Raw genomic sequence first — 16,496 nt, forward strand, 5'->3', positions numbered from 1 at the left:
TGTGTGTGTTTGTGGCATCAGAGCCACACAAAAAAACATAGATGCAGACAGCACTTTCTCTGAGTGACACAAATACCAGCTCAGATGACGCGTCGAAAAGCAAGTCGATGCCACAGCAGCAATTTTTATTTTTATTTTTTTTATGTAAGACATTTTCTTTCTGTTGGTCTCGCTCTCCTTGACTGGGTTTTTGACAGTTTGGAAAGTTTGAAGTCATGGGTTTTAATCAGAGCCGTGCGGTGGGGCTCAGAGCATGGCATGGCGTGGCATGATGGCTCATTTTAAAGATGTGGGTCTGGGTCGCGGCCAGACTTGGGTGGCATTGCTAGAAAGAATGGGGGAGGGCGAGTGGGACAGGGAGAGAGAGAGAAAGAGATGGAGGGAGAATCTACCAGCCCACAGCGCACAGCGAAGTTAGCCACAGACCTCCAAAAGGCCTGTATGGGCTGCATTAATGAAAGCGGATTATGTGTGGGCATGCATGTGTTCATACGGTGTAGACCTGGGTGTACACAGGCTTAGACACACACACACACATATACACAATGTTTGATCAGTGTGGGGAAGTGTGGCGAAGAGATGAATTAATCTAAATCATGCTGCGGGTTTTAGCTTTAGCAGTTTTTACATCAGGCCCTGCTGCTAATGTGTGGGTATGTGGGGAATATTTACTTACTCACCCCTACTGTGCCAATCATGACTTGATGAACTATGATGAATTTTAAACATTACTTTATATTAAAATAAATTAATACCCCCTACCTAAAAAATGAAAAAAGAATCAAATTGCCAGAGTTTGGAGGACCTTTTATGCAGTTTCACTAAAATCCAAGTATTCTACAAATAATTACTACTTGCAACTGTAGAGATTGTGTTCATGCCATGGGTTTTTTTTTTTGGTTTTTTTGTTTTGGACAGTGTGTCACGTCTGTCTCGATCACTGAGATTTCTGCGCAGGTTGGACTTGCCCTCTCACCTCTGAGAAAAAGATCTGTTCGACTTTCCTGCATGGCTGGCTCGAAACCATCAATTTTCTTTCCAACCTGACTAACAGAGGTCCCTAAAATGTTAGCGGTGATTCTCTGCGCTCAGAAAGAGAGTTTTATGTCCAGCTGAGTATTAACAACAACAACATAAAAGAAAACAACTTTCTGATCTTCTTTAGGTTGCGCAGACAGTTCACAGAGACACTCGGTGTGACAAGTCCATCTGTAAAAAAACATTTAAAGTATTGTAGGATGGTGTGTGTGTGGTCTTTTATACTGTTTAAATGAATTTTGACCTTTTATATATTTGAAAGCTGTGTGATTATTGCTGACTTGTAAAATCAATGTGGTTCGATTATTGTTTTTCTTCTTTTCTTTTAATGGGCGTGGGCTGTTCTTAAATATCAAGGATTGCATTACTGGAGGCAGGACTCATAAAAGTTAAAGAATTCCCCCCGGTGTCTCAGGTTGATATCCAAAGAGGTGATGTGGTTGCAGTTTGAATGTGTGTGACAATAAGAAGGTTGGAGTTTGACTTATTCTGAGTGAAGTTAGTGGATAGGAGTGTGTGCGTGTGTGTGTGTGTGTGCGCGTGTGTCGTGCCAGGGCCACATTAGAGGAGCCTTTTAAGTCTTGTTGACCTCCTCCTACTCCTCTGCATAGTGCTTGTGTTGTGGTCTGCTCCACAGCCAATCCACCAGAACGTCTGTGAAGTCTATATGTGTATGTGTGCGTGTGTGTGTATCCATATAAATAATGTGTATATGATGTTGTAGGGTTATTCCCAGCCCGTGAGATGCCCCCCTCCTCAAAATCTCGCCGGATTTCTCTTTTGTGTCCTCCTCCCTGCTTCCGCCGCCTCTCCTCTCTCATATCAGTATCTCTCCTTCTTTGTGATTAACACAATGAAGAACTCTAAAAAAATTATGAGCTCTGTCAACTTTGATGGTGTGTGACTCAGCCGAGTAGTCACCTCCATACTGACGTGACAAGTGTGAAGCTCTGCCCCAATAATGGCAGCTGATGACAAAGTTAGGGTCTAGTCACAGCTCTTTGATAACTATGCCAATCACTCCAAGCATGTGCGAACACATTTCAGCAAGCTAGCACTTGAAAGTTTTGGGTTCAGAATAAAAGTTTGGCTAACGCTTTGATCCTTCACCAAAGAGCGCGTGCTAACACATCACGGCCGTGACGCCACACCGTTCGCGCTTTATGTAGCAGCTGAAGGGAAGCAGAAGACGGCGTACATCATGTTTTATATGCTGTCAGTATCTTTCTCTCCACATGCTCAATAGTTGCTGCCTACTGTGAAGTAATACACAATGGTTAAGCTAATGAAACTCTCAGCAGTAGCTCAGCCTTCATTAAGACTATGTTTTCTTTATTCCACAAACAAATCAGCACATTACTCTCACCTGAACTATTTCACTCGTCTGCAGGTCCATAAAAGCAATAATGATGCGTGTGCCGGCTAACAAGAGCCTCATGCACTGAAAACAAGATAAAGTGTTTATTAGTCCCGGTACAGTAGCTACTTACCATACATTTAGTAGCTAGCTCCAGATTTGTCTATATAAGTCTATGTGCAGGAAAAGGTGAAAATAAGCATATCATGTTAGGGTGTAAACATACAGATGTTTTGCTGCTCCTTGGATACAGAAAATGTGAAATAAGCAAAAGGGAAAAGATGTTTTATTGTATGTGATATTTTCTGTGCTTTCCCTTGTGTAAATGATCTACAATATTAATATAGAAGGATTTTGTTCTATGACACAGAATCCATCTATAGAGTGCCACTGTAATCCATATATGGTTCAAAACTGTTAACTATCGCTGGTGCTTAATTTAACAAATTATTTCTCTATAAAAGCATCAGATACTGGTTACATTATCTGTAATGGGAATATTTTCAGTTGTCTTGGTCTCTGAATGATTGTAGCATATGTACGTACACTCCAAAAAATATTTATGGCTAAAATGCTGCCGTAATTTGATTACATGTAAATCTTCCATGTAACCTTGTTACATAAGTACAATGCAAAATGTGAAATAAAATCAATAATAAAATCTAAAGATTAATTATTTGAATAAATAAACCTCTGATTTTATGTAATTCAGATGCATTTTATTCAGAATTATTGTTTCTTCTTTATGTATGTGCCCTGTCTCCTCCTTAACTGGTGGGTCAAGTTTTTTTTACAAACATCTTCTTACATACAGCGATGATTAACTTCGAAATATTTTTAAAAAACATTGGTGATGACTCCCAATCCTTTTGAGTTTCCGGTTTATCATCTGCCTGAGAATGTACGTTATGGTCACCAAAATTTGTATCCGCGATGGAATTTTGTTCAACTTATCACTAAATACTAAATTAATCAAAGTCAGAATAATTTCTGTTGATTAAAATGCAAGTAAGAAGTTGGTGATTGCATAAAAGTCATCTTTTTAAGAAAGCATCACATTTAGTCAAACATTTGTGTGTACGGCCACACAGACAGAACTCGTGGACTTTGTGAGGGTGAAAATAGGAAAGAAATTCTCTCTTAACTTTTTTGTTTGCGTTATCTTAAAAGTATAGCTGAAGTCCCAGCACACTGATTTTTGTCCTTATAAAATCAAAAGAGTGAGTTGTTCCTGACTCGTGTTTAGTCCTCGTACTACGAGTGTTAGCAGCCCTAATCAGATTCTCACTATACATATGCTTCATATTTACTGGGAAATAGTGTTTACACATTTTCTGTCCTGACGCTAATTCTGATAGCGTATCTGCTAATCACTCCTTTTCCCCCCCATTTAAAAATCTGTCTGATACATCTTCAGATAAATTAACGGAATATGTTTTATATCCAGTAACAGATTTTTTATTGCTGTTAAAACTGACCGATGACAGCAATAGCTGCTTGAGGGGTTAATATTAGCTGTTTTGGCATTTTATAGGTGACACCCAATCTTTCCAACTTGCTAAGCTGAAGCACATTTCTGTGTTTCTTACAGTCACATTTTATACATCTGCCCTTGTGGGTAGAGTGCATACCTCTGCCAGTGTGTGTGTGTGTGTCTGCGTTAACAAACACTTTTACACATTTGTGCGCGCGCGTGTACGTTGTTTCTATGCCCGCACCGTGAAGCTGAGAGCCTGCATACCTGCTGGGCTGCTCTGAATTGACTGGGCCTGGTCAGCATGTGAAAGCAGCCAGTGGAAGATTGAGGCAACCAGATGCGGAGGCCCCAGGCTACAGAGGATATCATTACCCCGGGTGTGTAGCCGGCCAAAACGGGAGCCCCCAAGCAGAGTTTCATCAAGGTGGACCCCCGTCTGCAGTGAGGGGGAGGATACCGGTTAACCGTCGTCCTGCAGCGAGGAGCGGTATTAAGCGGCAGGTGGAAAGAGAAAGCATCCCGTGACTGGAATGAGGTGGAAACAAGAAAGTGTGCAGGATACTTGCAGGGTAGCATGCAGACACACTCACACTGTGAGAGATTGTCTCTTTTCATTTCCCTTCCCTGCTTACTTTGCTGTGCCGCAGGAAAACCGAGCAGTGCCTCTCTGCTTGTACTCGTGAAGGTTTTTACATAAAGTTGTAGATTACCATTTACCACAGTATAGGTTTTGTTTTAGCCTGGGCGCACGCAGAAACACATCTCTGAAAATTTCCATTTAAAGGAAATAGTAGGGATATTTTTGGTGCGTACTGTTACAGAACAACTTGATGCATGGCCGTTGGCAAAGACATCAGCAGTATCTTCGGACGGGAATTGGACCGTCTCCCCTCAGTGAGGTAACCCATACACCATGAATCACGCTGCCTTGCTCCACAGTCTTGTGGTCCCGGGGGTTGACAGTTTGACCGCTCCTCGATGTGGTTTCTTTCTGCTTTCCTCACGCTCCTCCCATCCCCATTACCGCACATTCCAACCACCGGACCGGTCACATAAGGTCAAGAAAATAGAGTAGAATAGAAGTTGTGTGTAATATACCTTCCTGTTTTCTTTTTTCTTTTTCTTTTTTTAACTTCTTTTACATCCTGTAGCTTTTCTCATTAATGACTTCAGTTTGGAGGAAACAATGACAGCCCAAAAAAAACAACACTTGGAAGAAATCAAGCTTCACAAACTGAGTCATGGAGGAAGAGACAAAAGGACCTGGGGAAAAAAGGGTATCCCTGTTTGTAGCGTGTCTGTTTTGGCAGCTCAGACATGGAGCTAGTCTGGCAGTCTGCCTGTCTGGTTCTTTCTGGTCTCTCTTCCATACTGGTGGGTCACTGGTGTTTGGATCAGTACAGCTGGCTGTTAACCGCCAACTTGGCTGGAGCCTCACCACTATGTATTTGATATAGTGTAGTCATTTATTATATAAACACAGTATGAAAATTAAAGTCATATATCAAAAACGTTTACTTGGAAGTGAAAAGAAAAGAAAACACAAGGACTGGTAGGGAAGGATCTTCTGGGAATACAGTGAATAGAATAAGGCAGGACATTATTGTAATAGCATCAGTATAATCAGTGGAGTGGTCCACCAGTCGCAATTGTATTCGTAGCAGCGAGTTCATCAAAAGCTTAGGCGAGCCCCAGTGACAAATGGACAGTTCATCTGGTGCAAGAGCAGCCCTCGAGCGAGTGGTTTTAACAGTGCCCCAGGCCATACTCTAGCTGAGTTAAACACACCCTGACATGTGTATGCGTGTGTGTTTCTGTGTGTGTGAGAGAGAGAGATGACATGTCTGAGAGTGTGATGTAGTCACTTCCTCCCACTGGACTGAGCAACTGTTGTCAGTTTGACCCTGCCAGTTAACCCCTCACCACCCCTGGCACTGTGGGCGAGGGCCCGGGTGTGTGTGTGTTTGAGAGAGAGTGAAAGACAGATTGTATGTGTGTGTAGCGTGTGTGTTAGCGGACCACAGGTGTCTGGTGGCCGTGTCAGGGTGTTAAGAGGTCTTCAGAGAGGCCCCCCGACTCTCAGCATCTGTTTCAGAGGGAGGGGGCAGCAGAAAAGAGGAGGAGAGGTTGGTGAGGGTTAGCAACACATAGCCCGAGGGGTGGTGGGGCAGTAGCTGACAAGCAGGTGCCTATGTTGACAGTAACCCTTCATACTTGAACCTCAAATGCACACACGCACGCACGCACACACACACACGCACACACACACACACACACACACACACACACACACACACTCTCTCTCTCTCTCTCTCTCTTCAAGTCAAGTGTAATTGCAGAGACTGATTGGAGGGAATGCAGAGGGAATCCCCTTTTACACAGACCCGCATGCACACACATACATCACAAGATCTCTTTGCATGGGGTCAAAGGTGAGGGAAAGAGGGGAGAGCACACAAAACTCTCACATTTCCTGCCAAGTCTGTGTGTGTTTGTGATTTTGGTGCACAGTAACCAAGCTGCCCACACAGATGTGCATGCAGGACAGTAGAGATGGACACGAGCTTCTGGCCTTTACTTACTACGCAACTGTAAGGGAAGTTGCGTGGCATTGGAATTTGTGTGTTTTCTAAAAAACAAAGTGCGTGTGTTTGTAAATGAAACCCATTTGGTCTGAATGTTAGTCAGTCAGGTGTACCGGTGCATGTCTGGGAATGATTATTTTGGTAAGGAGGAGGGGGGAGGCAGCACGCAGCGGGAGGTCGAAGAAAATTGGAACAGCTGTTGATTAACATGAGTGCTCTCTGTCTCTCTTCTTTTTTTTTACTCTCCCTCAGTAGAGGAAGAAGAAGAAGATGAAGAGTTAATGGAAACGAAGCCGGGGCCAGAGTCGGAGCAACAGGATGAGGACGACAACAGGGAAACCAAAGAAGGTAATACGAGTTTAGCAAAAAAAAAACCCAAAACCATTCATTTAATGCAACCCCAAAATAAAATTCCCATTCTTTTTCTCATGTGTGTGACACCCTTCTCAGGTCAGTGGGTGGATCAGATAGGAGGGTGGGGGCAGGTTTCAGCATATCAGGACTATGGCATCTTGGGGTCAGCACTGATTAAAAACCTGTCACTTGACCCCGTTCGTCTTCAAAGTGAAGAGGAATGGAGAAGTGTGTGTACGTGTATGCATGTGCCCGTGTGTGTAAGTCCTAGAAAAAAGCCCTGGTTCAAACACAAGCCATGATGGACATATTCATATTCTGGATATGCGTGACTGTAGCAAGTGTGAGTCAAACACACACAGATAGGCAGATGCACGCACGCACTCGTAAACACGCAGTCATCCGTCTCCTCTCCATCCTGGCCTATTACAAGGTCTGGCCTTTGATCTCTGCCACTCGATTCACTGGGTCTTTTCTGACAACTCGTAAGAAATACAAAGAGATGGAGAGGGATCAAAGTCAAGAGGCAGGGTAAAGGTCGGTGTGTGTGTTTGTGTGTGTGTTAGTGTGAGTAAAATCGCGTGTGTGCTTGGGGACAGTGACTTCAAAAACTGGACGCCGTGCTGTGCAGCCATTACGTTCAAAGGGAGGCGGGTCGCTCACAGGGCTTTGTTATTCTGTTGTTTATGAAGTTCTTGCTCTACGTTTTTTTGTTTTTTTTTACTAGGAATGATGCATTAGGAACTGTTTGTAGTTTATTACGTCCTGCATGCAATTCTGGTTTTGATAGAGATGAAGAGAATGCTAATCTTGTCTAATGTCATAGCCACATGTTGATTCTTTTGCAAGTAGTAGTAGAAGCAGAGTACAGTGTTTGTGTGGATATAGTTGGATACACTAGCTGTTAATTCATATAGTGCGTAAGAGGGGGGAATAATTAAAGGAAAAATGGTTAAGGTGTGGGGTCACTACATGCTGCCACAACAGCTTCAGTGCACCTTGACATTGATTCTACAAGTCTTCCATTGGTTTGACAGGTGGGACTGGCCATAGCATAGACCTATAAATCAAGGGTTCAAACATAAGGCATGGGGGCCAGAATCAGCCCCCAGTGGACAGCTTTGGAACATGTGAAGAAAGCTGTAAATTTATGGACTTTACCTGTATTTTAATATGTTTTACAGCTCTATCTTTACTGAAAAAGACCATCTACATGACTTTTCATGCTACACTAAAGTGATTATAGGCAGTAAAAAAAAACATCAAATGACAGTGAAAAACCAGCAACAAAAACTTTCTGTTTTATAATTACAGGGTTGTTTTTTTTTTTTTTACAGTCTATTAAGACATCCTAAGGATCAAATGTGTAATTAAACTTCTTTAGAATCACAGAAAGGGGAGTTTCACTGGTTCGACCCACTTAATAAAAATGGGCTGATCTGCCCTATGATGTAAAATGAGTTTGACATCTCTGCTATAATAATTTTTGCTCACTCAGTGATGACTTCATCCTGAAAGAGACCATTCAGAGGAACTTTGTATTGATGTGCAGTAACCCTTTCCAGAACCACTGGATGCTCTCTCTGTAGAGGTCAAGCAATCAGCCTTGTTCCCGTGTCTTAGTGTACAACCATTATCCTTTCACTGTCTTTAGTCATTAACTCACTGGAGACTATTTCTGTTGTCATCTTTTTCTCATTTGCATAAGAAACAGCAGATTAACAGCCTGTCTCCATGGGCAGTTTTTCTTTTTTTTGCACTGGAAGCATCGATGGCCGTAGTTTCAGAGTGCTTTCTTCACAACTTGTTTCTGCTAGGTTAAAGAAAAAGTATTTTTATTCAAAGTTCGGTCATAACTGATTGGATCAACCCAATAGAGCACTTTGCTCTCAGGCTGCAGGCTTACTTCTGGTTCCTAGGATATTTAAAAGTAGAATGAGAGGGTTGGACATTTTAACATTTTGTTTTTTTGATGCTCGCCTCATGTGAGATGTTTCAAGTAAAAGTCCAGCTTTTGTCACTTCCACAATAGCTTGATTGGGCAGCTCCAAAGTTGCCCCTTACTGGCCTATTATTTGCAGTGTTGGCATTATAACTCCAATTCCTTCTTGATTTTGCTTGGTTGGGTGAGACAAACAGTATTGTGTAGCACAGCAATGTTGCAAAAGCTGATTGATGTTCAACTGGGAGCACTGCGGGCACAGTGGGGAGGGGGGGGGGGGAAAGGGGGGGGGGGAGCTGTGCTCTGAGGATTTTTTTTTGCGGTGAAGACTTTGAGCACTGTCAGTATTCAACTTCATAGGATTTGAGTAGGAAATCAGCCCTACCAGTGCCCAAAATGCTGTCTGTGAAACATATCCTAAAATGTCCCCCCCCCCTCTCCTACCTCTCCTAACATTTTAGGAACGCAACAAAATTGCTTTGTCAGTATTTTTTTTATCATCTTTACCAGGTTCTACCCTCTACTGTCAGGGGAAATCCTGAGAAAACACAATTTGGGCTTAAGGAAAGTGTTTCAAACCTTGCCGTTATTTTCTATTACAACAACATTGTGTGCGAAGTGTGGCCTACAAGTCTCACATGTCTCTGTGTGTTTATATGTTTATGTTGATACTTCTTCCAACAGGCTCATTTCCAGTGCTGCGGGAGCTGACCGAGGAGGAGAGGCAACAAATCCTGCACTCCTCTGAGTTTCAGAGTTTTTTCGACGGCAGCATCCGAGTGATGGAGCGAGCCCTGGCTGAAGACAGCGACATCTTCTTCGATTATAGTGGCCAAGACCTTGACGACAAAGAGGGGTGAGCAGGAAGGAGGCAAATGGGAGCATTAGGTTGGACAGAGCATTGGGTCAGGATTTATTTACAATTCAGTTTTTATTTCCATTTTACTAAACCTCCCAGCTTTTGTTCATGCCTTTAAACAAGCCTGGTGCATGCCCACTGAGTCACTGCAGTTTCAGTGACATTGTGGCTTTTGTTCTTCCAAATACTTGTCCTCATAGTGATGTCACACTCTCAGAGGGTTAAAAAAAAAAAGCTCCTAATAACTGACAAAAATCACAGCTTAAAGAGCCATCCGAAGGGTTGCCTCTAAATGGTCATGTGGCAAGAACTCCAGACCAATACAGACTACAGGACCACCAAACCCTCCTCCCCCGCATCCTCTGATGTCTCCTTCCTCAACGAGCTCAACAACTTTTATGCTCGTTTTGAGCGAGGGAACCCAACAATTACAACCAAAGCAGACATGACGCCAGACCACCAACCTCTGACTCTCTCCCCCACCGATGTAGGAGCAGTGCTGAGCAGGATCAATGTCCACAAGGCTGCAGGTCCTGATTGTGTCCCCGGGCGTGTTCTCAGAGCGTGTTCTATTCAACCTGTCCTTGGCCCACGCCGTGGTACCGGCCTGCTTCATATCCACCTCCATCGTCCCGATACCCAAAAACTCCAACCCATCTAGCCTCAATGACTACCGCCCAGTAGCACTCACCCCCATCATCACAAAGGGCTTAGAGCAGCTGGTCCTAGCACACTTCAAATCCTGTCTCCCCCCCACCCTGGACCCCCACCAATTCGCATACCACCAGAACAGGAGCACAGGGGATGCAGTCTCCATCGCACTGCACTCTGTCCTCTCACACCTGGACAACAACAACACCTACGCCAGAATGCTGTTTATGGACTTAAGTTCAGCATTCAATACAATCCACCCCTCACAACTCATCAGGAAACTGACAGACCTGGGCATCAGTTCCCTCATCTGCAAATGGTTACTGGACTTCCTGACCAGCCGCCCCCAACATGTCCGGCTGGATAACCACTGCTCATCTACAATCACAATGAACACTGGTGTACCACAAGGCTGTGTGATGAGCCCTTTCCTCTACTCCCTCTTCACCCACGACTGCAGACCTGCGAGTGGTTCTAACACCATCATTAAGTTTGCAGATGACACCACGGTGATTGGCCTCATCAGTGACAACGATGAGGCTGCCTACAGGGAGGAGGTGGACCGTCTGGCTGAGTGGTGCGACACAAACAACCTGCTGCTTAACACTGAGAAGACCAAGGAGCTCATTGTGGACTACAGGAGGAATGCTGACCCACATCCACCCATCCACATTAAGGGGACTGCTGTGGAGCGTGTGAGCAGCTTCAAGTTCCTGGGAGTCCACATCTCCGAGGATCTCATCTGGACGACCAACTGCTCCAAGCTGGTCAAGAAGGCTCACCAGCGCCTCTTCTTCTTGAGGACTCTGAGGAAGAACCACCTGTCCTCAGACATCCTGGTGAACTTCTATCGCTGCACCATCGAGAGCATCCTGACCAACTGTATAACAGTCTGGTACGGGAACTGCTCTGCCTCGGACCGGAAGGCGTTGCAGAGGGTCATGAAAACTGCCCAACGCATCGCCAGAGCACCACTTCCTGCCATAAAGGACGTCTACAGGAAGTGGTGTCTGAAAAGGGCTGGGAAAATCATCAAAGACCCCAGTCACCCATCACATGGACTCTTCACCCTCCTGCCCTCTGGAAGGCGCTACAGGAGCCTCCGGACTAAGACCACCAGGTACCGGAACAGCTTCTTCCCCACAGCTGTCAGACTCCTGAACTCTGCCTCCTGACCTCTGACCCACGTTGGACTGGACATACACACACCCACAACCACCTACACACACAATGGACAACTCCTCATACACGCAATAATAACATGGACTGAACCACCACTCATAACCACTAGCACTTTATATAGCCTCTGTAGAAATTATCTACATATCTCACTTATCTTAACTGCACTACTGTATAATTCTGTGTAAATAATCATTCTAATTTTTAAATCTACAACTGTTTATAACCTGCATAGTTCACATTTCTGTATAGCTGTATATCTCATATTTCTGTATAGTTTTTCATATTTATATCCTTTTCATAGCCTGTACATAGCTTGTACTCACTACAGCCTGTACATACTTATAGTTATAGCATATTCATAACATACTTCATACCGTGTATTATTATAACATACCATAATAGACCCATTTCTCTATATTATTGCTAATATATATTTGTAATATATCTATATCATGGCTAAAGCACTTCTGGATGGATGCAAACTGCATTTCGTTGCCTTGTACCTGTGACATGTGCAATGACAATAAAGTTGAATTCTATTCTATTCTATTCTATTCTAAATGGAGGTGTTGGTCGAAGTTGTAAGAGTCATAAGTGCAAAGCTGTTTTAGTATACTGCTCTGCTATTATAGAAGAATGCTGCTTTTACTGACTCACTTCAACTTTGACCACTGCAGCCACAGAGAAACATGAAGCCTGTGGTCAAATAGAGATTAAGTCTAAAACAGGCCATGGCTCAGTGCTCAACATCAGCCCTCCTTTTTTATTCTTTTCTCAAGGACGTGCTTTGAAAGTGTAACCTACATTACACTACCTTTTTTCATTACATACAGCCTCACATAGTACTGCAGACAATACAGATATCATCCACATACTGGTGGGCATAATGCGTGGTAATTTACGCTCCAGGTTTGTCCAGGTGATGAGTCAGCTTTAAGTTTAAAAATGACTCTTTGTTGCTAATTGTTGCTATGAAGTTTTGTTTTTCCCCCCTTGATGTTATAAATCGAGCTCACACTTTACCCTTAAAGCAATGTACTTTTGTCTCTACCTAAAACCTGAAACTCACTTGCCACTTAGTGCATGTCAAGCCAAGATGACTAAACGGGAAGCTGCAGCCATCAAGGTCCGTGGGAAGTTAAACTGACAGGTTTCCATAAATGAGCCTGTGAAATTATTAACAGCTGTCTGCAGGTACCTTTTTCTACGGATTGCTCAGGTTATCTCAGCCAGTTTGCAGACATCCCACTGTGGAAGCTTCCAGTCTGGATTTAACTCCAGACATTACTGTGATGTCTCCCACTATCATAATGTGTGTTTCATTCATTCAAAGTTCTATTTTGATAAGATATATTTTTAAATTCTGTAACTGGATCATGGTTTGTTAAATGGATCATTAACTGTCCAAACTGACCAAAGAAATCTTAATTATGATTTTTGTTAGAATTTTGTAGCCGTGCCACTCCAATAAGAGACTTCTTACAACTGGAGAGCTGCCCTTGTAGAGTTGATATTAGATATATGGACAAAAGTATTGAGCCCCATCTCTTAATCACTGAATTCAGGCGTTTTTAGTGTCAGTGTCACACGTGTATAAAATCAAGCACCTAACCATACAGACTCTTATTTGTTGGTTGTTCTAAAGAGCTCACTTTTTATGTAATAGGATGCCAACTCATCAGCTTGGGCAAACATTCGTTATAAAATGAATGTTTGCCTTGGTTCTAATGCAACTTACACTTTTAGTAAAACAGTACACATGGTGCAGTTCAAAAGGGCATTTAATCAATTAATAGTCCCAGCTTTAAAATAGTGGCTGTGCCAGCAGAAAATAAGTTGCTCCCCTTTCACCCTAGTTACTATGGTGTGTACGTTTTGGTAAAGCCCAGACTAGGAGTTACTTTGCCAGTGATCACAAATGACATCATCAGAATGAAGTCAGTTTTTTAGTTGGCATGTACTTATTAACTCTGGCAAGGATTTTGCTATTGGAACCAAGCTGAGTTTAAGCAACCTTTGACCTTTCTCTCCACTGTCCTCTTCCAGAGACTTGGGCAGTGGCTCCAGTCTGTCCTTCAGTAGGCTCTTCTATGACGAGCACTGGTCAAAACATCGTGTGATCACCTGCCTCGACTGGTCCCCTCAGGTTAGGCCTGAAACCTTTCCAAACAGTAAATGATTTGCCAAGAATGAACCATGTCTTTGTTGGTATTTTATTTTTTCATATCCTTCTCTGGATGTTTCCCGTCTTGTAAGCCTTTCCTTTCTCTCTCAGTATCCCGAGTTGCTGGTTGCCTCCTATAACAATAATGAGGATGCTCCACACGAACCAGACGGTGTTGCTCTGGTGTGGAACATCAAGTTTAAGAAGGCCACCCCAGAATACATCTTTCACTGTCAGGTACGTCAAACATACACTTGCCAAGCCTCACATCTATTTCCAGAACTATTGGATGCCAGTCCTGATGTCAGACGTCTGCAGGTTAAGTTTTGCCACTTCTGTCTTAAATGTCTGGATGGTTATTTCCAAGTATTCTAACTCAGAAAAGTCATGTTAAACAAAAGAGGTCCCCTTATGTCTTTCTTTTGAGTTTCTTTGTTTTGAGTTTTTTAATATATTTATGAATTCAACTTTATGTCCATCGAGTAATCTACAGCTTTTACTTCTTTACGCAATAATGGTTGGAATGTTGTGAGATTAAACTAAATATATATTTACACTACCACTAGAGGTTATTGTAAGCGTCAGAAAGTGGGATTTTCCAGGATGTACTCTCTGGCTTTTAATTGACAAATCATTAGCAAAGGGGTTTGACAGTCAGACCTCGTTACATTTGTTTAAAAAAAACCAAGATGGTGGTGGTGAGAACACTCATTTCACGGCTTTGATATCGGACTTAATGAACCTCTTGACGGTGGCACGTCCAGCTTTTGTTCTGGCCCTGAGTCAGACAAAGCATGAATGTGGGTTGCAAAGTGGCTTGCAGATGTGCAGCAGTCCTAGGAAGGATAAAGCAGCTTAGTGTACTCTGTGTGAAATTTGGCAGTTGTATGGATTTCAGCTGATGAGGGCTGAAAATGACATCAGCTGACCTGCTGTCATTGCAGTTGTACTTGGCTTCATGTATTGCCTGAACTGAGACTGTGTTCTGTTTTTTTTTTCGGAAATGAAACTAATTTATGCTTGTGATGTTAATTGCAAATGAAAATAATACATTTTAGGAGGGAGAATTGGAGATGGAAGGAGATGGGGAGGTGGAACGATTGACTGTGGGGACCTTCACAGCTCCCACAGGGCCACATAGAGATGTGTCAGTAGTAAAATGATGTGGCCTACCACTTCCTAATCCAGCACTGAGTGTGTTAGCCCACCCAGGCTGTGCTCTATTTTGAGGTGAAATCTTCCTTATGCACATTACAGTAAAAGCAGACATACATCTGTAATAGTATAAATGCTATAAGCGGTCACCTTTCTGTTTAAAGTGATGTCAGATATGAACGCGCACACTCTCACATTCAAGGTTTATTAAAAACTTAAAGCAAAAGAAACAAACAGAGCAACGTAGTCCTTCATACCACACACTGTGTGCAAATATTTCAACATGAAGTCTAGTTCTGTAATGGATTTTTGAAGCACTCCATTCTTTTACTGCACCATAATTTATTCTGCTGCCCAAATGCATGCGGTTGTACGGACAGATTGCAGCTATGCATCTCATAGCTCTGCGATTCTGTAGATTTTTCCATGTGGCTCTCGGACGTTGTCTGACTTTATTAACAGCTTGCGGTTTCTGAGCATGCTGATCTGCAAGTTGTCGGCACTGAGCAGTAGATGCTTGGGAACAGGGATATTTGTGTAAGCAGCAAATAAAATGCTCTGTGTATTAAAAGGAGCAATAAAACTGTAAAAGTTAAAGGGAGTACAGTGACGGGAACACACTGAATAGCACTGAAAAACTGGGAAATTTCACTTTGCATCAGAAACTACAAACAGTGTTGACTTGTCCACACGGAGCGATTTGTTTTATCTGAGCCTTTACTGGAAAGCTGTGCATTACACAACGTGATGCTGATGGAGAAAAGAAAACAACTGAGAGCAAATAAACACATTAAAGTGCCCCCACCCACCAAATTTCACCACCACACCTCGTGTCTTACATGACATGTTCAAGGAAGGATGAACAGTGGCAGATTAAGTGGCGATAAAGTAAGAAAGAAACTATTTAACGTCAGCGTTTACTTCTCATGTCACTGTTGGATCTGGATAAAACAAAGGGGGAGAAAGTAGAAGAAAAGTCAGGGGACTGCTTGCTTTTCTCACTCGCTTTCTCTCTGCGGTGTCTTTTGCAAACAGAGTCGCTACTCTAGTTAGCTACGTGTCAGATGGCTTTTAATATGTGAGCATGCTCTGCTCTTTAACCCACCAAAACCACAGGGCCCAGCACCTCTTCCCCTTTCTTTCTCCGCTTTCTCGTTTTCTGGTCACCTTTCACCTCCCATCTTTAGCTAGAGTAACAGAGAGGCCAGCCTGCATCTGTTGCCTGTAACACTCTTGCAGTACACACATGCTGTAGGTTGGGTTGGTGAACACTGCTGCTGTTGGCAGTCAGTGTTTGGCAACACTTAGCCGGTTTTTGTTTTTGCAGACTTGCCCACAGAAGCTGCTGTCGTTTGATGAATGGATAGGTAGATAAATACTGTATATGTGTATGCCCGTGTTTGTATGTTTGCTGTACGCATGTGTAACGACCATGGTGTTTATGTGTGTGTGTGTGTGTGTGTGTGTGTGTGTGTGTGTGTGTGTGTGTGTGTGTGTGTGTGTGTGTGTGTAGGATACAAAAGAATGACAGGGCAGGCTGGTATTTGAGTGTTTGGGTTTGTGGTTGAGGCTGGATCCAGCAGGGGCTTTATTGTAAAAAGTAGTGGGTTATAGGAGGCTTCATATTTCAGATGGGGTTTCAGTGAGGTCAAGCTCATTGGCCACTTTATTAGGTACACCTGTGAACTCTAAGTAGCTCCAGCACAGCAGCTCCGCCCTTAAGTGAACTATT

The 16,496-nt window shown here is 43.1% G+C and overlaps 1 protein-coding gene across 10 annotated transcripts in view; it reads left to right on the plus strand.

Annotated features, from left to right (window-relative positions):
* dync1i1a (dynein cytoplasmic 1 intermediate chain 1a) overlaps positions 1-16,496 on the plus strand; it is a 64,070-nt gene that overhangs the window by 18,314 nt on the left and 29,260 nt on the right. For all 10 annotated transcript variants that reach the window (XM_087835423.1, XM_006787655.3, XM_006787654.3 and 7 more), the window contains 4 exons: positions 6,710-6,805; positions 9,438-9,609; positions 13,492-13,591; positions 13,721-13,846. In XM_087835423.1, coding sequence (XP_087691549.1) covers positions 6,710-6,805; positions 9,438-9,609; positions 13,492-13,591; positions 13,721-13,846 — 494 coding nt within the window. The remainder of the gene's footprint in view (positions 1-6,709; positions 6,806-9,437; positions 9,610-13,491; positions 13,592-13,720; positions 13,847-16,496) is intronic.

This window comes from Neolamprologus brichardi, chromosome 22, assembly GCF_056152115.1.
Source record: "Neolamprologus brichardi isolate AB-2024 chromosome 22, ASM5615211v1, whole genome shotgun sequence".
Classification (NCBI taxonomy): Eukaryota; Metazoa; Chordata; class Actinopteri; order Cichliformes; family Cichlidae; genus Neolamprologus; species Neolamprologus brichardi.